The sequence below is a fragment of the Vulpes lagopus genome, chromosome 6 (assembly GCF_018345385.1).
Source record: "Vulpes lagopus strain Blue_001 chromosome 6, ASM1834538v1, whole genome shotgun sequence".
Classification (NCBI taxonomy): Eukaryota; Metazoa; Chordata; class Mammalia; order Carnivora; family Canidae; genus Vulpes; species Vulpes lagopus.
Window position 1 is genome coordinate 70,559,465 of NC_054829.1, and position 23,035 is coordinate 70,582,499.

At 43.4% G+C, this 23,035-nt stretch overlaps 1 protein-coding gene across 1 annotated transcript; it reads left to right on the forward strand.

The window, feature by feature from the left end:
- The first annotated feature begins 520 nt into the window (after positions 1–520).
- HAUS4 (HAUS augmin like complex subunit 4) lies at positions 521–9,983 on the forward strand. The gene is given in 11 exon segments (XM_041758624.1): positions 521–692; positions 2,240–2,294; positions 3,727–3,869; positions 3,963–4,094; positions 4,542–4,676; positions 6,765–6,816; positions 6,819–6,860; positions 7,485–7,630; positions 7,764–7,894; positions 9,269–9,337; positions 9,501–9,983. Coding segments are annotated over 10 exon segments (1,089 nt in total). The 5' UTR covers positions 521–692; the 3' UTR covers positions 9,685–9,983.
- The last annotated feature ends 13,052 nt before the right edge of the window (positions 9,984–23,035 follow it).

Below are 23,035 nucleotides of genomic sequence, written 5' to 3' on the forward strand. Positions count from 1 at the left end.
GAGGAATGGCAAGGAAACTCTTGCTTGATGCAGTTCCTGACTCACTGCAGGCCTTCAATAAACAATTATCGTTTTCTCAACCTTTGCCCTCTACAAGGGGCAGGTACTCGGAAAAAGCGGCCAAAGAGGCCTTCTCAGCCCCGATCCAGAAGCCCAGAAGCCGGGCTCACCGGCCCTGGAGGACCAGGGCCGCGCGCTCGGCGAGGGGCGGGGCCTGCCGTTCCCGCCTCGAGCGGGGCCCGCCCCCGACAGGCCCCGCCCCCCGACAGGCCCCGCCCCCCGACAGGCCCCGCCCCTGGCTCCCACGAGTCCTCGCGTGTTTCTGCCTTTTCCCCGCCCTCCCCCGCCCTTCCCGCGCGGTCCTCCGGGCCTGTCTTCCCCCCGCCCCAGCGCTGGGCCCGAGTGAGAGGTTCCGGGGCCCGAGCGCGGGCAGGGGCCGGTGTCGACGCTGCCGGCCAGTTCGGCCGGCTCCGCACTGTCTCGGGAGCTTCGGCTGCCCCGTGGTGTGCAGGTTTGCCTCGGAGGGTCGGCGGGCCGCGCTACGGGGAGGAGCAGCGCTGGGAGGGTCAGTCCGGTCGCCCCTGACCCCGGCCGCCGCGGCCGCCCGCGCCCTTGGGAATCCTTGGCTGCCCAGACGGAGGGGAAGTAGGCGCCGGAGAGCTCGCTCCGCATTTTGATTCATCTCGGGCCCTGTAAGGGTCACATCTTGTGAAAATACCTGTAAAATCAATTTAACGTTCAGTGCAGCGTGTAAAGACAGCTCTTAAGAATTTAAAAGACGCCTGAGTCAGAACATTTAAATGCTGGGGTCCCTGTAGCAGCGTTTTAACACGTCTGAGTGCAGAGGGTGGAGAATCGAGCCTGATTGCCGCCTTCGATCACGCCCTGTAACATTTTAAAAGGGTAAAGAAAGGCACCCCAAGAAAACCCAAGTGGCTGCACCCCTAGGGAGGGAAGAACAGCTGACCTTTGAAATTCGGGCTGGTCCTCATTTCTGTGTGCGACATTTGCCTGCCTGACGAATTTAGATCGACGATAAACAATTGTTAAGACGCTGGGCTTAACTAACTAGTGGCTTTTGTTGAGAAGCCGATTGTGTTATTAATCCTTGATATCTAAGCCAGCATTCATTATCTCCGTTCTGCAGGTGGAAAAAAGTTTGGCACAAAAAAGCATTTCCCTTAAAACCACACCGAAGGAAACGCCGAGCTGCAAATTAAGTCTTAGCATTCCAACTCCCCATCTGGACCATGTTACAGAATAAATGAGTAGTTACTTTGATGCTACCCATAAAACGAGGGAGTAAACCAAATGTTCTGTGAACTTAAAGTGTTAAATCATAATAACCTTCCATGTCTTCTGCTTTGGGAAGCTCAGCTGCCTTTTGGAGTTTGATACCTTATGGAGAGGAGTGGGTGGAGCCAAAACAAAACAAAAAATAACGTCAAGGGAAAAATTTAGTCTCCAGAGTCCAAACTGTACCCATCTTTACTGCCCCTTTGTGTTGCTGTCATAGTTCTCAGTGTATTCCATGTTGTGGCAAAAACACCGGACTGCCACGTCCCAGCCTCAGCCACATTAACAAGGACACCGCGGCGTTGCTCTTTTGGCACTGACCTCCCATGTCAGTCTTCTTGGCATGTTCTTTCCTCCAGGTGCTTCTTACTGATGTTGTTATGTGAAAATCAGTTGTCGTTCAACTGAATGGTGTGTCATTCTTAAAGGATGATTCTAGAGTTAATGATCAAAAGCCACCAACAGATTTTAGATGAAAGGACAAGTTAAAGTAGCTCAAGAAACTATTGTGGAATTTGATAACTGAGCTATTTTGAGGAAAAAAGCAGACATTGACTCCCACCTCCCCTCACCTGCCCCCCGCCCTTTTCCCAATTCACTCATAACTGGAAGGCAGCTCAGTTTTAACTTAGACATCATGTTGAGGGGAAGGGAGCATACTTCTGTTTAGTGAATTGGAAAATTTTCTTTCCAAAGGAGGCTCCTTTTTTGACAGCTTGGAACAAGTAGAAACATTTATGTGCTTAGAATGCAAATTGTTTTGCCACTTAGAAGTCTGCCCATAAAACTTGTACAAGAGCTTGGGATCCAGGGTGTGTGATAGAGTCTCTTCTTGTAAGAGGTATCCCTGTGGTTCCTCCCCAGGTTGTAGACAACAGAACTTGAACCCAAAGTAATTTTCTTGGAGCAGCCACCCAATTTATTCACTTTTTGTTTCACTCAGATGGCATCTGGGGATTTCTGCTTACCGGGAGAGGGGATGGAAGTACTCCAACAAGGTAAGGGCTACCATTTGAAGGAAGTTTGATGACTTGCCCAGAGAGGTCTGATCCAGGCTCTTGCTTTCTATAATAAAAAGGATTTATAAAGTTCACCAGTATGGTTTCTCATATAAAAGCGAAGTTCCTGGGGGAACTAGGATACATGCAAGATTCTTGAACAATCTTTTCTTTTTTTTTTTTTTTTTTGAACAATCTTGTATTAGAAAACAGATTATATTGGCTCCTGTTAAGTATCATCTGTGCAGTAGACTGAAGACTCTGGTTGTTTCCATGCTGTATCAGCAGGCATAACCTGAAGAGAAGGGTGGACAGCACACTCTGTGAGGGCTTTCTTCCTACCTGGGTCTTGAATATTCTCAAATTTTGTACTTCAAAATCTCAGGTCCTTCTGTAGCTTGAATTCATTCCCTATCCCAAACCCTTTCTATATCTTGAATCCTTCAAGATCTCGAATCTTCTATATTTTGACCTTCAATGCCTGAGGGGGAGGAAAAAAGAGATTTCTTATTTTCTAAAAGGACTTTCTGATGGTCCAAAGAATGAAAATTTGATTGTTTGGTAAGTAGGAGTAAAACAGAAGACCCCAGCAGAAAGTGTGTGGGAAAAGAGATGAAAAGACAGGCACTTGAGCCGATGGAATAACCAGAGGATCCCAGCTTCTTGTACTTTTTCTCATTCTTGTGCTGCTCTGAATCCACATGGGTTATTTACCTCTGTTTACAATAAGATTATTTTAAATATTTTATTTATTTATTCATGAGAGACAGAGAGGTAGAGACACAGGCAGAGGGAGAAGCAGATTCCCTGCAGGGAGCCCAATGCAGGACTGGATCCCAGGACCCCAGGATCATGACCTGAGCCAAAGTCAGACAGATGCTCAACCACTGAGCCACGCAGATGTCCTACAATAAGAATTTAGTTCAGTTTTTCACTTACTCCTAAGAATATACCTTCTTGCAGTCTTGCTTATGTAACTAGAGATCCCATCCAAAGTTGGAACTTAACCTGTGTTTTTTTTTCCCCCCTTTCTCAAGAATTTTAGTTACTGTGTGTGATATGTGAATGAGCCATTTGGAGTACTATGGTGATCCCTACCAAAAGGTTTCTTATTCATGATTCTATGTGTAATACTTTCCAACTCTACTTCCATTTTCTAATCTCTTAGTTTCATTAGAGACTCATTCCCTAATTCTTGATTAGTATCTTATCTTTGTGTATATATATATATATAAATGCTTATTACCTTGAGTATTGCCTCTAGTTTATTTTCAGGTTTTTTAAAACATTTCATTGGATATAGAAAACTTCCCTACCAAAAACCTAGGGTTTTTTTGGAAGTGAGTATTAAGCTAAGAGTGATTCTCAATTATATATGATACCTTCTTTGCTTTTTTTTTTTTTTTTTCCTTTTGGGGGGCATCCCATTAAGTATGTAGCAAACAGCTTCCTCCTTGTAACCTGAGTGAAGAGGATCTGTTACAGAACCCATACTTCAGCAAACTGCTGCTGGGTCTCTCACAACACATGGATGAGAGTGGCTTAAGCCTTACCCTGGCAAAGGAGCAGGCTCAGGTAAGAGCCTTGGGAGGAGGGATGATAAGAAGAAGGAAAAATCTTCCAAGAGAGAGAAAGAGGTTCCTACCTGGGATTTTTTTGGTTTTCTAGGCATGGAAGGAAGTTCGACTGCATAAGACAACATGGCTGAGGTCTGAGATTTTACAGAGAGTCATTCAAGAGCTGCTTGTGGACTATTATGTGAAGACACAAGACACAAATTTAACTTCTGATGACAAGAAGGTGAAGCAGGAGAGAGGCAGTAGCAGTTGGTTACTAGCTGCAGGAATGACCAGACAAACTGTGGCTTCACCTGATTGTATGCTCTCGGGGGAAAGAGGAGGTTCAAGTTAATGTTATCAAAGAAGAAATGGACTGGGGCGCCTGGCTGGCTTGGTGGGTGGAGCATATGATGCTTGATCTCAGGGTTGTGAGTTTGAGCCCCATATTGGGTGTAGAGATTGCTTAAAAATAAAATCTTTAAAAAAGAAGAAGAAATGGACTGTAGTTACGGGGAAGAGTTGGGTGTGTTGTCAGAGTTTTGAAAAGATTGACAGGAGAAGGCACTGGCAGCTGAAAGGGATAACATGTTTGAGGACCTTGAAAATGTGTGAAGAACTGGTTTATGAGGATGGAGATGGTGGAGTGGGAGAAGTTGAATAGTAACCCCCTTTTGTCTTTTATTCTCAGTTTCATGAGACACTTGAACAGCGGCTACTCGTGACTGAACTGACACGACTATTAGGTGCCAGCCAGGAGAGGGAAATGCCTCCACTGCTGGGGCTGGAGAAGACGGATCTTCTGGAACTCATGCCCCCCTCAGAGGTTGGGGATGGGCAGATATTGGGACCAAAGAAGTAAAATGGCTTAATTTCTCCCATATATTTAAACTTTTTTTTTTTCCTTTTTTACACTTTTTTTTTTTTTTTTTTTTTTTATGATAGTCATACAGAGAGAGAGAGAGAGGCAGAGACACAGGCAGAGGGAGAAGCAGGCTCCATGCACCGGGAGCCCGACGTGGGATTCGATCCCGGGTCTCCAGGATCGTGCCCTGGGCCAAAGGCAGGCGCCAAACTGCTGCGCCACCCAGGGATCCCACACTTTATTATTTTTGTAAAAATGATCTACATTCATGGGGGCCAAACTCAAATAAATTAGAAAAATGTTACACACGAGAAAGTAACAGCTGAAATACTAGTCTAGAAATAAATACAGTATATTATATATAGCTCAACATAAATGGTATTACAGCATCCATGCTTGTAAAGTGAATATAGTCTGTTTTCACTTAATATATTTTGGGTTTTGTGATGCCTGGGTGGCTCAGTGGTTGAGTGTCTTCCTTTGGCCCAGGGTGTGATTCTGGGATCGAGTCCGTGTTGGGCTCCCTGTGGGGAACCTGCTTCTCCCTCTGCCTGTGCCCCTGCCTCTCTCTCTCTCTCTCTCTCTCTCTCAGTCTGTGTCTCTCATGAATAGACAAATCTTTTTTTTTTTTTTTAAAGGAACATGCTGGTTCATATGTGTGTTTGCCTTTGTAGGATTATTTTCCCAATTACTGGTTCTCAAAGTAGGATCACTGCTCAGAGGCTATATACATAAACATATTGGTACATATTGCCAGTTCCCTACCTTTTCTTTTTTTCTTTCTTTGTTGTTGTTGTTGTTCTTCTTCTTCTTTTTTTTCTTTAAGATTTTATTTAGGTATTCATGAGAGACACAGGAAGAGAGGCAGTAGTAGAGTAGGAACAGGATGCAGAGTACCCCACCGGTTCCCTACCGTTTCATCAACGTGGGATTTTTTTTTTTTTTTTTTTTTTTAGAATTTTATTTCTTTGTGAGAGACATGGGGTGGGGAGAGAGAGAGAAAGGCAGACACAGGCAGAGGGAGAAGCAGGCTCCATGCAGGGAGCCCGATGTGGGACTCGATCCTGGGTCTCCAGGATCATACCCCGAGCTGAAGGCAGTGCTGAACCGCTGAGCCACCTGGGCTGCCCAACATGGGATCTTGACCATCATTTTATTCTTTGCGGATTTGATAGGCTAATAAAAATGAATCTTCTGGGGATGATTCATTTTTATGAATCATTTTAAACACTGAGCCACCACTGGGTGCATGGAGCCTGTTTCTCCCTCTGCCTGTCTCTGCCTCTCTTTGTCTCTCTCATGAATACATAAATAAAATCTTTAAAAAAAAAAAAATTGGGGCAGCCTGGGTGGCTCAGTAGTTTAGCGCCACCTTCGGCCCAGGGCCTGATCCTGGAGATACAGGATCAAGTCCCATGTCTGGCTCCCTGCATGGGGCCTGCTTCTCCCTCTGCCTGTGCCTCTGCCTCTTTCTCTCTCTCTCTCTCTCTCTCTTTCCCTCTTTCTTTCTCTGTGTCTCTCATGAATAAATAGTCTTTAAAAAAAAAATCTTGGGATCTCTGGGTGGCACAGGGGTTTAGCGCCTGCCTTTGGCCCAGGGCGCGATCCTGGAGACCCGGGATCGAATCCCACGTCGGGCTCCCGGTGCATGGAGCCTGCTTCTCCCTCTGCCTGTGTCTCTGCCTCCTTCTCTCTCTCTCTGTGTGACTATCATAAATTAAAAAAAAAAAAATCTTCCTGATGTCTCTTATTTTTTTTTTTTTTTCTTATGATAGTCACAGAGAGAGAGAGAGGCAGAGACACAGGCAGAGGGAGAAGCAGGCTCCATGCACCGGGAGCCCGACGTGGGATTCGATCCCGGGTCTCCAGGATCGCGCCCTGGGCCAAAGGCAGGCGCCAAACCGCTGCGCCACCCAGGGATCCCCTTCCTGATGTCTCTTAGATGCATTTTCGCTGGTTGTCTTTGAGATTGTTATCATCCTGTACTCATTGGCTGGATTTTCCTAACTCTAAAGTCTATTTGGATCTCTCTTGCTGCTGTGGCTATAGGATTTTATGTGGATGAGATCTCGACTCCCACTGGAAGTGGAGGAACAGCTCAAGAGAAATGTTTCACCCTGCTCTGCTATCATGACCCCAATTCAGGTGAGTGCTGGCACTCTTCTGTTCACAGCTGACCTTCAGGGTACCTGGTCTACTCTTCTGAGAATAATATATTGAATTTTAGATTTAGGACAGAAGCTAGGAAGCTTTGGAGATGCTTATTTCCTTGCTGGTAGAATACGAGCAAGGAATTATGTGAGAGACTCCTTTTATTCAGTAAGGTACCAGGTGTCCTCTTGCAGCAGGGAAGGTTGAGTTCATTCTTATTAGAATTGGAATGCAATGGGGAAGAAAGCTCAGGCTTTATCTTCACTTCTATGACTTAAGAATTAAGGGCCAAATCTGGAAATTTTTTCCCCAAAATCTGGAATTAAAGGTAAAAGTGAGGGGCATGTGGCTGTCTCAGTCTGAAGAGCATGTGACTCTTGATCTTGGGATCATGAGTTTGAGCCCCATGTGCGGTGTAGAGATTATTCAAATGAATAAGTAAAATTAAAAATTAAGAGTATAGAGAACTTTATGAGAACTGGATCATTTTAACAGGACATCAGAAAAAAACCTGAAGAGAATTTGTAGGGCTAGAAATCTGTTAGCGTGCTGATAAATGGCCTTAGAAGGGCAGTAGCAGTTGGGTTTTCCTGTCTAGTCCTCTGTCTCTTTGCCCAGATTCAGACAGTGAAACCTTGAAGGCAGCAAAGGTGTGGAAACTGGCAGAGGTCCTGGTGAGTGAGAAGCAGCAATGCCAGGATGCCAAGAGCCAGCAGAAGGAACAGATGGTATTGCTTGAGAAGAAGAGTGCCACCTACTCCCAGGTTTGTCACAGCAGTGGGACAGCCTCCTCTTTTATCCTGGCCCCAGGGGCACTTTTGGGGAAGCCAGAGATTTCTGATCTGCATTCTTTTATGCTGACTTGTTTTTGCCCTCTTCCTGCCTCCTGGAGCTCAGGTGCTTTTGCGCTGCCTTGCCTTGCTGCAAAGGCTTCTTCAGGACCACCGGCTTAAGACCCAGTCTGAGCTGGACCGTATCAATGCCCAGTACCTGGAGATCAAGTGCAGTGCCATGATCCTTAAGCTGAGGTGAGTTCTGTGACCCTTGTGGGTCTAGGAAACTGTCTCCCACACTACCCCCTCCAACCTTCACCCTCATCTCCCTTTCCTCTCTGTCATCCCTAACATTTTATGGGTATTCAGTTAATGCCACACAGCAGTATGAGCCTTTGGATAACCCAGAAATGTTCAACAATCTTTTTTTTTTTTTTTTTTTTTTTTTAAGATTTATTTAGTTTGAAAGAGAGAGAGCACACAGTGGGGAGGGACAGAGGGAGAGAGAGTCCCAAGTGGACTCTGCACTGAATGTGGAGCCTGATATGAGGCTCAATCCCACGACCCTGAGATCACAACTTAAGCCAAAACAAAAAGTTGGATGCTTAACTGATTGTGTCACCTAGGTGCCCCCGTTCAGCATTCTTGAATCTTATTTTATTTTAAAAAATTTTTAAAAGATATTCTTTACGGGGATCCCTGGGTGGCGCAGCGGTTTAGCGCCTGCCTTTGGCCCAGGGCGCGATCCTGGAGACCCGGGAACGAATCCCACGTCAGGCTCCCGGTGCATGGAGCCTGCTTCTCCCTCTGCCTATGTCTCTGCCTCTCTCTCTCTCTCTCTCTCTGTGACTATCATTAAAAAAATAAATAAATAAATAAGATATTTTTTAGGGACGCCAGGGTGGCTCGGTCAGTTGAGTGTCTGCCTTTGGCTTGGGTCATGATCCCAGGGTCCTGGGATTGAGCCCCATGTGGGGCTCTCTGCTCGCTGGGGAGCCTGCTTCTCGAACCTGTCCCTCTGCCTGCTGTTCCCCCTGCTTGTGTGCTCTGTGTATGTGTCAAATAGATAAAACAATTTTTTTTAAATAAAGATTTGGGACATCTGGGTGGCTCAGCCAGCAATTGAGCATCTGGCTTCGGCTCAGGGCATAATCCTGGAGTCCCGGGATCGAGTCCTGCATTAGGCTCCCTGCATGGAGCCTGCTTCTCCCTCTGCCTGTGTCTCTGCCTCTGTCTCTCATGAAAAAAATAAAACCTTTAAAAAATAAATAAGGATTTTATTTATTTGAGAGAGAGCACAGGTGAGAGGGAAGAGGCAGAGGGAGAGAAGCAGACTCCCCACTGAGCAGGGAGCCCTATGTGGGGTTCAATCCCAGGACCCTAGGATCATGACCTGAGCTGAAGGCCGGCAGACACTTAACTGACTGAACCACTCAGGTGTCCCTTGAGTCTTATTTTAAAGCCTTCTGAAGTAAGTGCTTTCTTGTGAGATACATTCCTCAGGAATTCAGAGGTTGCTTATCCTGTCACTACTTAGCCCACTTCTTGACCATGGGCAGGTACTCTGCGTCCTGTTCCTAACTCTACTACTATCAAGACCCCTCAGCCTTTCTTTCTTCCCTCTGTCAGGATGGAGGAGCTAAAGATCTTGTCTGACACTTACACTGCTGAGAAAGTAGAAGTTCATCGTCTCATCAGGTGAGAACTCCCAAGGGCCTGGTCCAGCTACTCAGAACTGGTTCCACACTCTCCACACTCATTCATTTTAATGTGTTCTTATATACTTTCTGAGCAGCCAGATCCTTATATGGTATCTTGCTTTTCTTTTACCTTGTAATTTGCTTTTCTCTTGGGCATATAGGGACCGTTTGGAGGGGGCCATTCGCCTACAAGAGCAGGACATGGAGAAGTCCCAACAGGTTCTGAGCACCTATGAGGTCCTTGGGGAGGAGTTTGACAGGCTGGTAAAAGAGTACACTCAACTCAAGCAGGCAGCTGAGAACAAGCGCTGGGCCCTCCAGGAGTTTAACAAGGCCTGCCGCTGAGCACTGGCTGGGGCCTGTCCGGAGGCGGACGTCTGCACGGGCGCTGCCTCCCCACTTGCTGCTGAAAGGACCACCACCACCTGAGGCCTGCTTTCATTCCGAGAGTGTGGGGACACTTGCTTGAAACGCTGCAGTGGGTCAGGCACTGTCCTGGTTTTTCTTCCTTGTTTACAGTGACTGAGTCTCTTCTGGGAAATGGAGCAGATTTATATAATTCTGTGTGTAGCTATTTGTCAGTGTCAGCCCTGCATTATATTTGATTATCTCCTGAATAAAGTGATGATGCTTCCTTTGGGCAAGGGTGAAAAAAGAACATCAAAGATTAGGTGGGCTGGGAGGGAAACCAAGTGGATCTAGACAAACAGATGTATAATGCTTATGCTAAGAGTGGGAGGTAGGAGTGCCTGCCCACCTGGAGTCTTACAGGCTTCATTCTTGAAGAGCAGACATGGCTTAAGTCTGGGCTTGCTCTTGAAGAACTGTAATATCCAGAGGAGTGCTGGATGCCAAGGCGGGTAGGGGACTATCCTGTTGCTATGGCTCTCAGTGGAGCAGTTGTAATAAAGCAGCAGGGCATCCAGCTCTGTTACAGGAAAGGGCACAAGCCACTTGTGTTTGAGGTTCCCATTGGTGTTTCTCTAAAAGCAGAGATTGGGATGAGATTGCTCCGAGGAACCAAGTTTCACAGTCCACTTAGCTTAGAACAGGGCAGGGCCCTGCTGGCATCAGAGTTAGTCAATATTGCTTAGTTCTATACTTTTTTTTTTCCCCAACATTTTTAAAAATTTTATTTATTTATTCATGAGAGGCACAGGGAGGCAGAGAGAGGGGCACAGACCAGGCAGAGGAAGAAGCAGGCTCCATGCAGGGAGCCTGACGTGGGACTCGATCCCGGGTCTCCAGGATCACACCCTGGGCTGAAAGGCGGTGCTAAAGCACTGAGCCACCCGGGCTGCCCTTCTCCAACATTTTTAGGGTAAAGTTTCAAACCTATGGAAAAATTAAAAGAATAGTACAATAAACACCAATAGTCTTAACAACCTAGATTCAAAAAAAAAAAAAAAAAAGTTTAAAAAAAAAAAAAAGGGGATCCCTGGGTGGCGCAGCGGTTTGGCGCCTGCCTTTGGCCCAGGGCGCGATCCTGGAGACCCGGGATCGAATCCCACGTCAGGCTCCTGGTGCATGGAGCCTGCTTCTCCCTCTACCTATGTCTCTGCCTCTCTCTCTCTCTCTCTCTGTATGACTCTCATAAATAAATAATTAAAAAAATTAAAAAAAAAAAGTTTAAAAAAAAAACAACCTAGATTCAACAATGAACATTTTGCTTTTTTCTCTCTCTCTCCTCTTCCACCTCCCCCTCTCTGTATAGATTGATAGATATATTAGTTATACAGACATTTTTCTTCTGAAGCCACTTTATATAAGTTACAGATGTGCTATTTCATTCCCTAAAGACTTAAGCAGGCAACTCCTAAAAATAAGGGTATTCCTCTGTATAACTAATTATTATACCTAAAAATTAATAATTTCACAATGTCTATTATCTAGGTCATATTAAAATTCCTGTAATTTGTTTTCTTGGTGTAGGTTCCATTGAAGTTCTGGTTATTACATTTGGATGTTAGGTTTGTTTTTTCTGTTTTGTTTTTGTGTGTTTTTATTTTTTGATAGGCCCCATGCCAAATGTGGGGCTGTGAACTCCCAATATTGAGAGTCATATGCTCTATATACTGAGCCAGCCAGGTGCCCCTGGATGTCAGGTTTCTTTAATCTCTTTTGAAATAGAAAATTTTTCCTACCTTTTTTTTTTTTTTTTTTTTTTTTTTTTTTTAAGAGAGGAGAGGAGGGCAGCCCTGGTGGCGCAGCGGTTAGGCGCCACCTGCAGCCTGGAGTGTGATCCTGGGGACCCGGGATCGAGTCCCACATTGGGCTCCCTGCATGGAGCCTGCTTCTTCCTCTGCCTGTGTCACTGCCTCTCTCTCTCTGTGTCTATGAATAAATAAATAAAATCTTAAAAAAAAAAAAAAAGAGGAGAGGAGCAGAAGGAGAGAATCCTAAGCAGACCCCATATCCAGTGAGGAGCCCAACGCAGAGCTTGATTCCACAACCTGGAGATCATGACCTGAGCTGAAATCAAGAGTTGGACACTCAACCAACTGAGCTACCCAGGCACCCCACTTAACTTTTTTTTTTTTAACTGATACTAGTTTTGGGGTTTTTTTTCCTTGAGAGGGAGAGAGAGCACAAGCAGAGGGAGAATGAGCAAGGAGCATGATACAGGGCTTGATCCCAGGACCCTGGTATCATGACCTGAGTGGAAGGCAGATGCTTAATCCACTGAGCCACCCAAGTGTCCCTGAATTCAGTTTTGTTTTTTTTTTTAAAATCCAGTCTGGTTACTTTGTAGGATGTCCTGTTGTCCAATTGTTTCCCATGGTGGTTAACTTGCTTTTCTCCTGTTCTGTCCAATATAGTAGCTGCTAGCCACCTGTAGCTATGTAAATTCGAATTTAAGGGACACCTGGGTGGCTAAGTGGTTGAGTGTCTCTGTCTTTGGCTCAGGTCATGATCCCGGGGTTTTGGGATCGAGTCTTTCATCAAGCTCTCTGCAGGAGCCCGCTTCTCCCTCTGCGTGCCTCTCATGAATAAATAAAATCTTGGGGCGCCTGGGTGGCTCAGCGGTTGAACGTCTGCCTTTGGCTCGGTGTGATCTTGGGATCTGGGATTGAGTCCCACATCAGGCCCCCCAGAGGGAGCCTGCATCACCCTCTGCCTGTGTCTCTCCCTCTCTCTGTGTCTCTCATGAATAAATAAAACCTTAAAAAATTTAAATTTATTAAAATGAGAAAATTTCAGTAGTTTGGTGGTTACTGTATTGGGTGGTGCAAATATAGAACATTTCCATCGTTATAGAAAGTTCTAGGGGACCCTGGCTGGCTCAGTTGGTAGAGCATGTGACTCTTGATCTTGGGATCATGAGTTCAAACCCATGTTGGGAGTAGAGATTACTTAATAAAGAAAAGTGAAAAATAGGGGACACCTGGGTGGTTCAGCAGTTGAGCATCTGGCTTCAGCTCAGGACGTGATCCTGGAGTTCCGGGATCAAGTTCCACATCAGGCTTCTTCATGGAGCCTGCTTCTCCTCCCTCTGCCTATGTCTCTGCCTCTGTCTCTCTCATGAGTAAATAAATAAAATCTTTTTTTTTTTTTTTTTTTTTTAAGATTTTATTTACTCATAAGAGACTGAGAGAGTTGCAGAGACACAGGCAGAGGGAGAAGCAGGCTCCATGCAGGGAGCCGGACGCGGGACTCGATCCGGGTATCCAGGATCACACCCTGGGCCAAAGGCAGGCACTAAACTGCCGAGCCACCCAGGGATCCCCCAATAAATAAAATCTTTAAAAAAAAAAAAAAAAAACGGGCAGCCCGGGGCGGGGGGTCGGCAGTTTAGTGCTGCCTTTAGCCCTGGGCCTGATCCTGGAGTCCCGGGATCAAGTCCCACGTCAGGCTCCCTGCATGGAGCCTGCTTCTCCCTCTGCCTGTGTCTCTGCCTCTCTCTCTCTCATGAATAAATAAATACTGTCTTTAAAAAATCTCAAATTAGCTTTTCCTGATATTTATTAGGGCATTCAGCATTTCCTCATTTAATTAGGTACTCCTCTTACACCATAGTAGGTTATGGTATTTGAAATAATAAGGGTAATAATTAAAAAATGGACTCTGGGGCAGCCTGGGTGGCTCAGTGGTTTAGCACCGCCTTCAGCCCAGAGCATGATCCTGGAGATCCAGGATCGAGTCCCACATTGGGTTCCCTGCATGGAGCCTGCTTCTCTCTCTGCATGTGTCTCTGCCTCTCTCTCTCTCTTCTCTGTATATTCTCATGAATAAATAAATAAATAAATCTTTAAAAAAAATGGACTCTGTCCTCAAGGCCTACAACTTAATAGTAGACACGTAAAAACAGTCTAAGCATGTAAAGTAACAGGAAATACAAATCGATATGGTTGAAAACCAAGAGAAGTGAATCAGGAGTTATAAGGTAGAGACTTAGTAGGGAAGAAAGCTTTGGTTCACTTTAGAGGTAAGTTTTGGGTGGCATTTTGGAAAAAGTGGCAAAGAAGAGAAGGGGTAGTACGTGAAGGTACAAGGTTAGAAATGAGAAAATCATGCACCAAGGAAAGCCTTCATCTTAAATGACTGAAATTTGAGAAGAATATCCCATGGTTTCAGTCAAGTCTCTGGAGAGCTGGGGTCTGAAAAATGTTTAGATTTCCAACTACTTGAGAAAGCAAAATGGCTTCCAAGGCAATGGTTCCCAGCCCTGGCTCCTTAAATGACTTGGAGTTGGACAGCTAGCTGTTTCTTGTTTCCCAAAACCCAAATAAAACAGAACATTTGCCTGTAACAGTGCTGCCCAACTACATAAAAAAAAAAAAAAAAAAAAAAAAAAAATTATTGGCTTAAAAACAAAAAATGTGTTTTGTAAAAAAAAAAAAAATTCAGGGATTCCTGGGTGGCTCAGCGGTTAAGTGCCTGCCTTCAGCCCAGGGCATGATCCTGGAGACCCAGGATCAAATCCCACATCAGGCTCACTGCATGGAGCCTGCTTCTCCCTCTGCCTATGTCTCTGCCTCTCTTTCTCTCTCTCTCATGAATAAATAAATAAAATCTTTAAAAAAAAAAAATTCAAACAAAATAAATATGTAATAGTAAAAAGTAGATTTACTACACCCCCTGAGGAGACACACACAAACGTGTACACACGGAACCCATTAGTCCAGTCCTCTACCATAGAGTAGCCAGAGTGATTTGGTGAATATAATGCCAGAGCTTTTTCTAAAGATTTGCAAACATATGTATAGCAATATTAGGTTATAATGTTGGAATATATAAAAAAAAAATGTTGGAATATGGCCACATCATAATTTAACCATCCCCTTCATGATAGATATTTAGATTGTTTCCAGTTTGCCTCATTACAAAATGCTTAATACTTGCTCAAGTGTCTTTGTTTTTTTGGTATTATAGAAAATCAGTATATTCTAGTAATTTCATGAAAAAGTGAACTAATTACTCAGCTTATGAATATAGTTTGATAAAGTATCTCAAAACTGTGCCATGGAGGTAGGAGAAGGAACACAAAGGGTGTTCAGTGCTCTTTGAAGAGGGGACTCAGTGGTTTGTCTTTGTCCTCTAGTCCATCACAATGACTAGAGATGGCAGGTTCCAGGAGGTGCCCTTCCCCTGAGCTGTTGGCTATTGGGGAATAGGTGAAAAGGGGATTGGAGGGACAGCAGAGGGGCTGGGTGACTGTGACTGCTGGAGGTTAGTGTCTTGGACTTCAGTTGCCCTCACTTCCCCTCACACTTTTCAGAAAAGATTTACATTTACTGCCTCTCCTTTCTTTCACAGGCATCTCTCTTCACTTGTCTCTTACCCCATCTAACCAAGAACCCAATCTTGCTGATTCTTCTTCTATAATGAGCAACAAAAGAAATCACTTCCAGAGCCTGGGATAGGGTTGTTCTCTGTAAGGAAACTCTGGGGCTCTTGAACAAACAAAACCTGTTCCCTCAAGGTTCTCAATGAAGGATGGCTATCCAATGGGATGCCTGGGTGCCTCAGTGGTTTAGCGCCTGCCTTCAGCCCAGGGCATGATCCCACATCAGGCTTCCTGCATGGAGCCTGTTTCTCCCTCTACCTGTGTTTCTACCTATCTCTCTGTCTCTAATGAGTAAATAAATAAAATCTTAAAAAAATTTTGGCTCTCTAGGTCTCTGAGGCAGCAACCCTTCAGTCTTCTTCAGCCAGCACAGAGAAATCCAGCACCCCCTAGAGGCCTGCCTGATGCTCTCCAAAGGAGAGGGGAATCCCTGAGGGCCAGCCTCTCTGTGGGGCCCTTCACCCCACCAAACAGTCTCTCCACATTACCCATCTTGAAGGATCTGGGCTACCTTTCATTAAAGGAACTGATAGGTCTCCTTATATCTCCAGATAGAGAAAATAAAAGGAGTCCACTGATATTGCACAAGATTAGCAATCTGTAGAAGTAATTTACTATGAAAAGTGGTTTGTATTCAGTGGCTGAGGTCTAGACTAAGTGGCTTCTCTGGTCTCAAGAAAATACAACTGAAATTTAGAAAGACCTAAATGTACCAAGCCTGGCTGAAGAAAGAACATATAATCAAAAGTAGGGGGTGCCTGAGTGGCTCAGTTGGTTGGGGGTCTGCCTTCGGCTCAGGTCATGATCCGGGGTCATGGGATACAGCGACCCCTCTCCCTCTCCCTCTGCTGCTCCCTTTGCTTGTGCTCTCTCTCTCTCAGATAAATAAAATATTAAAAAAACGAAAAGAAAAAACCTCTTAAAAAAATAATCAGCCCAGAATTTAGAAAAGAGTTATCCAAAGAGCAAGATCAGGGCAGCCTGGGTGGCTCAGCGGTTTAGCGCCTGCCTTCGGCCCAGGGCCTGATCCTGGGGACCCAGAATCGAGTCCCGCATCGGGCTCCCTGCATGGGGCCTGCTTCTTCCTCTGCCTGCGTCTCTGCCTCTCTCTGTGTCTCTCATGAATAGATAAGTGAAAAAACAAAACAAAACAAAAAAAACCAAAGAGCAAGGTCAGGGTTCTCCAGAGAAACAGAGCCTATTATATTATATTATATTATATTATTTATTATACTTATCATATAAAATGAGATTTATTTTAAGGAATTGGCTCATATGATTGTGGGGCTGGCAATTCTGAAATTTGTAGGGTGAGCTGTAGGCAAGCAACTCAGAAATGATGCTTGCTTGTCTTGAGGCAGAATTTCTTCTTCAGTGGGAAACCTCGGTTTTTGCTCTAAAGGCTTCACACTGGGGTCCCTGGCTAGCTCAGTCGGTAGAGCATGAAACTCTTTTTTTTTTTTTTTTTTAAGATTTTATTTATTTATTTATTCATGAAAGAAGCAGAGACATAGGCAGAAGGAGAAGCAGGCTCCCTGCGGGGAGTCCAATTCGGGACTCTATCCCAGGACTTCAGGATCACGACCTGTGTCGAAGGCAGATGCTCAGCCACTGAGCCACCCAGGTGCCCCTGCCAGGCCAATTTGTATGATGATTTTAATTTGCTCTTTTTTGTAAGTATTTTGTAATTTTCACTTCATTTTGTCATTTCTCCAAAGACAGCCCCTATGGCTCAGCTGTGGATTCAAGTCCTCAGGGTGAAGCTCTACTTTCCAACCTTTCTCCCATTTACACTCACTACTCACCCTCTGCCACCCCCAAGGGCTTATTCACCACCCTTTCATGCTTTCCTGTGCTCATTACAGTTCTATCTACCTAGCAGAACTCTTTGCTTATAAAATCCTATCATCTCTGAGGCCCACCTCAAGTTCTGCTTTCCCATTGCCAATCCAGGGAGAAAATGTCTACCATTTCAATCCCCACAGCTTTATCACAAAGGTGCTTGAATTTTCATCACAGTATTGGGGGGTATGTTTGTTTTTTTGTTTGTTTGTTTGTTTTGAATGGATGTAGTTGTAGTCCAAGAAAACTTTATCTGCAAAAAACAGGCAGCATGCCAACCGCCAGAGTTTACTAGCTTCTGCCCCAGGCATTACTGGCATAAGGAAAAATAGAAGGTCACCCTGACACTCATTATTTCGTCTGAACTCCTTACCCACCCCACCCCCACTTCATGCCTCTGCCTTTATGAAGACAGCACTCTCCTAGGTGGAGATGGAGAACAGAAAGCAGATATCACCCATTTCACTTGGTGGTTCTTTCAAGGCTACATCAGGGCTCTGGTGGGGATGGAAGACAATGGATATTGAACCCAACCAAAACCATCTGATCTTTTTTTAAATTGGTAAGGAAATGCGCACTAGAACATTTTACCCTCAAGAGGGTTACTGCCCTTGGGAGCTCTAGAAGGTATGTTTAATTCTATCTACAGCATCAGAAACTCTTGGAGGGCAGCTGCTTGTAAATCAAGTGTTCTCAGTCTTTCTGGTCTCAGGACTCCTTTACCCTCAATGACATTAAAGACCCTAGGGAAGCTTGGGTGGCTCAGCGGTTGGGTGTCTTCCTTTGGATCAGGGCTTTATCCCAGAATCCCGGGATCGAGTCCCGCATTGGCTTCTTGTGTGGAGCCTGCTTCTCCCTCTGCCTGTGTCTCTGCCTCTCTTTCTGTGTCTCTCATGAATGAATAAATAAGATCTTAAAAAATAATAATAAAGGACCCTAAAGAGCTTTTGTTTATGTGACTGGATATTTACACATTGAAATGATGTATCTGATATTCCAGACGTTCCAATTTATTCACAATAAATTGAATAAACTGTTTTCCCAACCAAAAAGATTAAAACTGAGAAATCTTAAAATATTTGTTTATTAATTCATTAAAAAAATAAGCCCATTGCATGTTAACATAAATAATGCTTTTTAAAAATAATAAATTTTGAAGGAGATTTTATTTTTTTATTTATTCTTAAGAGACATAGAGAGGCAGAGGAAGAAGCAGGCTCCCTGCAGGGAGCCCGATCAGGGACTTGATCCCAGGACCCCAGGATCACGCTCTAAGCCAAAGGCAGATGCTCAACTAGTGAGTCACCCAGGCATCCCTAAAATATACATTTTAATTTAAAAAAGTATAATTTCCAAAACAAAACAATTTAATGACAAGAATAACATTGTTTTATACTTTTGTAAATTCTCCTTGATATCTGGTTTAATAGAGGACAAGTGAATTCTTCCTATATCTTCTTTCTGTGGTGATACATGGCTTTGGTTGAACAGAGAAAAACTGACCTCACAGAGACATGTAGGAGATCCTCAAGCACCGTTTAGAAAGGTTTCAGGGAGTCCCCTAAGTCCTTGAACTACATTTTGGGAAAGGTAAAAGGAAAAGCAGCAAGTCGGGAATCAGAACTGGATTCTTTTTTTTTTTTTCCTTAAAGATTTATTTATTTGTTTGTTTGTTTGTTTATTTATTTATTTATGACAGACATAGAGAGAGGCAGAGACACAGGAGGATGGAAAAGCAGGCTCCATGCTGGGAGCCTGACGTGGGACTTGATCCCAGGACTCCAGAATCACACTCTGGGCCAAAGGCAGGTGCTAAACCACTGAGCCACCCAGGGATTCCCCAGAACTGGATTCTTATTTTGGCTCCTCTACTTAACTGAAGCATAACTTTGTTCAAGATACTTTTGTTTATTTGTTTGTTCAAGATACTTAACCTCAGTTTTCTCATCTACAGAATGTATATATTAATAATTCCTCCCTCACCAAAGAATGTCCTGAGGATTAAGTGAGATAATGTATTTAAAGTGCCTTGGCATGTGGTAGGTATTAGTCTGTGTAGGAGGGTTCTCATATTAGTGCTCTGAGGTGAGAGTGCCTGCTGAAGATGGGATGGGGGCTGGAAATAGGGAAGGGGGTCTTCAAAAGAGAGAAAGATGCAAACAAGCAGAAAGCCTAGGAGGAGGGCACAGGTTTTATGCTCATTTTTAAAAATGCCTCCACTATAATATAAACCTATTCCAGAAAATTTGGAAAATACCATTTTTACCCACATATCAAAGTCATTCTGTATGTACAGTTTGTAATCTGTGTCACAGAAGAGCATATCATTGAGCGCTCCTCCATGTTATTAAATTTTCTCTGGCAACATTGATTTTAATGGCTGCTTAAGATTTCATTGCATGGATGATTTATTTAACCATACCCCTATAGGATACCCAACTTGTTGTTTTACATTCTTTGTAATCATGAAAAAAATGCTACACTAAGCATTTCTCTTAATTAATCTTTGTCCTAGTTTGTGAAGATTGTCTAGGATAGCTTTCTAGAAGGAAAATTATAGATGATATGTCTTAAGGTTAAGATCAAAGGCCCTGGAGTCCGTTGGCCTAAGTTTGCACCCCCTCTAAACCCTTTCTTAAGGGGGCAACTCACTTTCTTTTTCTTTAAAGATCACTTTATCCTTCTAAGACCAAGAGAATAATACCTCTTATCTCACAGGGTTCTTGTGAATGTAGTGTTTTTCATAGAACCTGTCACAAAATAAGAGCTTACTATGTGTTAGCTGGTTTTATTCTTATAAATGAAATCACATAGGGACCTTGGTGGCTCAGTGTTTGAGTGTCTGCCTTTGGCTCAGGGCATGATCCTGGGGTCCTGGGATCGAGTCTCACATCGGGCTTCCCATAGGGAGCCTTCCTCTTCCTCTACCTATGTCTTTGCCTTTCTTTGTATGTCTTTCTTGAATAAATAAATAAAATATTTTTAAAAAGAAATCATATATTTAATCACAAACATATACACAAACAACTGGTCTGTTTCTGGGCTACTGACTCAGCCCTTTTGTTCTCTCTATTCTTACATCAACTGCACGTTGTGGCCCATTATTTATATGCTGCTTATTTCATAAAGGGTTTAAGGTAAAACACAGAGTCAATTCCTTTTCCTTTCTCTCCTTTTTTTGAATTTTCCTTGCTATTCTTGTCTGATTTTTATTACAGATGAACAGTAGAATCATTTTATCAAGTAACAAAAGATTCCATTAGAGTTGCGATTGAATGTTGTAAAAGCAAGAAATTAATTTGGTGAGAATTGACATCTTTATGAGATTCTTTTTTTTTTTTTTTTTTAAGAACATGGCTTGTCGCTTCATTTTTTCCCCCTGTCTTTCATTGTATCTCTTGGCAAAACTTTGTAATTTTTTTATAGGTTCCGCACATTTCAAAGGTTCCAGATAAGTATTTTATGCAACGTTATTATTACCATTTTGAATGGGGAAAAAACTAATCACAGTATTGAAGGCTTATTATGTGCAGGGTAGGTTCTCAATGCTTTACTATTTTAACTAATTTAAACTTAACTAATCCTCCTAACAGCTTTATGAGATAAGAACTACTATTTACATTCCCATTTTATGGATGAGGAATATGAGGCCAGAGAGGTTATGTTTATGTAGTTAATAAATGGATGAGCAGAACTTTAACCTCTTTCCATCTGGCTCCACAGTCCATAATCTTTTTTACAAGTTATTATTATTTTTTAAGATTTTTATTTATTTATTTGACAGAGAGAGAGAAAGCACAGGTAGGGAGAGTGACAGGCAGAGGGAGAGGCAGAAGCAGGTTCCCCTCAGAGGAGAGAGCCCAATGCAGGCCTCCATGTGGGGTTTTATCCCAGGACCCTGGGGTCATGACCTGAGTTGAAGGCAGATACTTAATTGACTGAGCCACGCAGGCACCCCATAGTCTGTGATCTTAGTTATCATGTTATTGGGATGTTTTTACTATTTATTTCTTCTGTCTGGTTATTCTCAGCATTTAAAAGGCTAGAGATTTGTACTATATTTGTGTTGTACCAAGTGACTTTTCTGAATTCCATTATTTATTCTCATCATTTTAAAATTGATTTTCATGGATTCTCTATGTATACAATTATATCATCTGCAAACAGTGAGTAATTTGTCTCTCTTTTCAAAAGTTACAACCCCTTTTAAAGATTTCCAGCCTATTGTATTTGATTTTTCAGAATATTATATAACACAGTGATGAGACTAGACATACTTGTTTTTACATAAATTACTGATATGTACATGTGTTTATATATGAAGAATATTAATACTATTAAGAGTGTAGGTTTTTTTAAAGATTTTATTTATTTATTCATGAGAGACAGAGACATAGGCAGAAGGAGAAGCAGGCTCTCTGCAGGAAGCCCCACATGGGACTCGATCCCTAGGCCCCAGGATCACACCCTGAGCCAAAGGCAGATGCTCAACAGCTCAACTGCTGAGCCACTGAGCTGCCCAGGAATCCCTACTAGGAGTGTTTATAGCAAATAGAATTGACTTGCCATGTTCTCTTTGGTGACTGTTAAAAATGATGAAATGTTTTATTGTTTGATTTATTTTCGACCTTTTATGTAAGTAAATTTCCTAATACCTAATCTTGTCTTAAGTCCCAAGATTAAACCCTAATTGGTTTCAGTATGTAATTATTATATTAGTATACTTCTGGCTTTTACGTGTTCATCTTTAAATATTTTAGGATTTTTACATTTACATTTGTGAGATTGGTCTGTAGGGTTTTTTTGGGGGAAGGGGAATGCTATTTCTGACAGGTTTTGGTATTGAATATACTCTGGCTTCGTAAACAAATTGGGTAGTTTTCCATCTTTTCCTATGTTCCAGAACAGTTTCTACTTTCTATTCATTTTGACAGATAAACACTGTATAATGGAGCTGACAAGGAAGAGAATGCAAATCGGCACAGATTATTTTGCCTCAGTAACTCTGCCACTTTTGTAGCTGCAAGACAGCCTTTATTGTCCAGAAGCAATTTGGAGCAGTAGGAGGGTCAAACGGGCCATTATTTTGGTGGTGAAGATAGTAGCTGGCTTGGCAGGCACAGAGGTGAGTGAAGGGGTGCTGGGGAGGAAGGCAAGTGCTGAGGGAGGAGCGAGAACCAGAGATGAAGGGAGTGTTTACAATGGGCTGGAGGTGTCTCAACAAGGTCACAGAAACAGGATCAGGTAAAAGAACTGGGCCTGGAGGTGAGGAATGTGAGGGGTGTGTGTGTGTGTGTGTGTGTGTGTGTGTGTGTGTGTGTGTGTGCAGGGTCCAGGGGAGAATTATCTATGGGAGGATACTCTTTCCTTTCCAGAAAAGTTTCCAATGCTCTGCCTGCTGGTCACTGGCTCCTGTTGGAGAAAGTAACATAATTTCTCACCCAGGGTATTTGTCCCTCTGTCCTACTACCTCCCTACCTTTTCATCTCAGCAAAGGCTTGCATCCATTAGACCTCCCATAGGCGACTTGCATGCTTCTGTGTATGAGAGTTCAGCATGGAGGGCAGAGAAGAGGGAGGCAGAACAGAAGACAGACTTCATCAACTCTTGACTTAATGCTTAGGGCCAAGTCCTTCACAAGGGCTCTACTTCTTTTTCACTCCTTCATTTCTGCTTCTCTCTGGCTCATATAAGCAGATCCATAGTATCTGCTGTTTTTTTTAAGTCACAGGAAAATGCTGTAGGAGAGGCAGGGAGCAATATGGTACACAATTACTGGGAAATGGCATCATGCTTGCCATAGAGCTGAGGCCATTTTGAATGACAAAACAAAGACATCACAGACAAATGACATTCAGCCCATGTGGAATTATTTTAAGACCAGTGAGAAATTCCAGGCTCTTTTTGCACAAGTTTCTTTTGAAAATCATTTTAATCAATAGCAAAACTGACATTACTGTTTCATAGATTTTCCTCTCTGCCTCTTACCCATGGATGGGTTAGTTAACAATCAACCGGACAGCCACCAGCTTGACATCAGGAGGAAGATGCCTGGAGCACAGATGG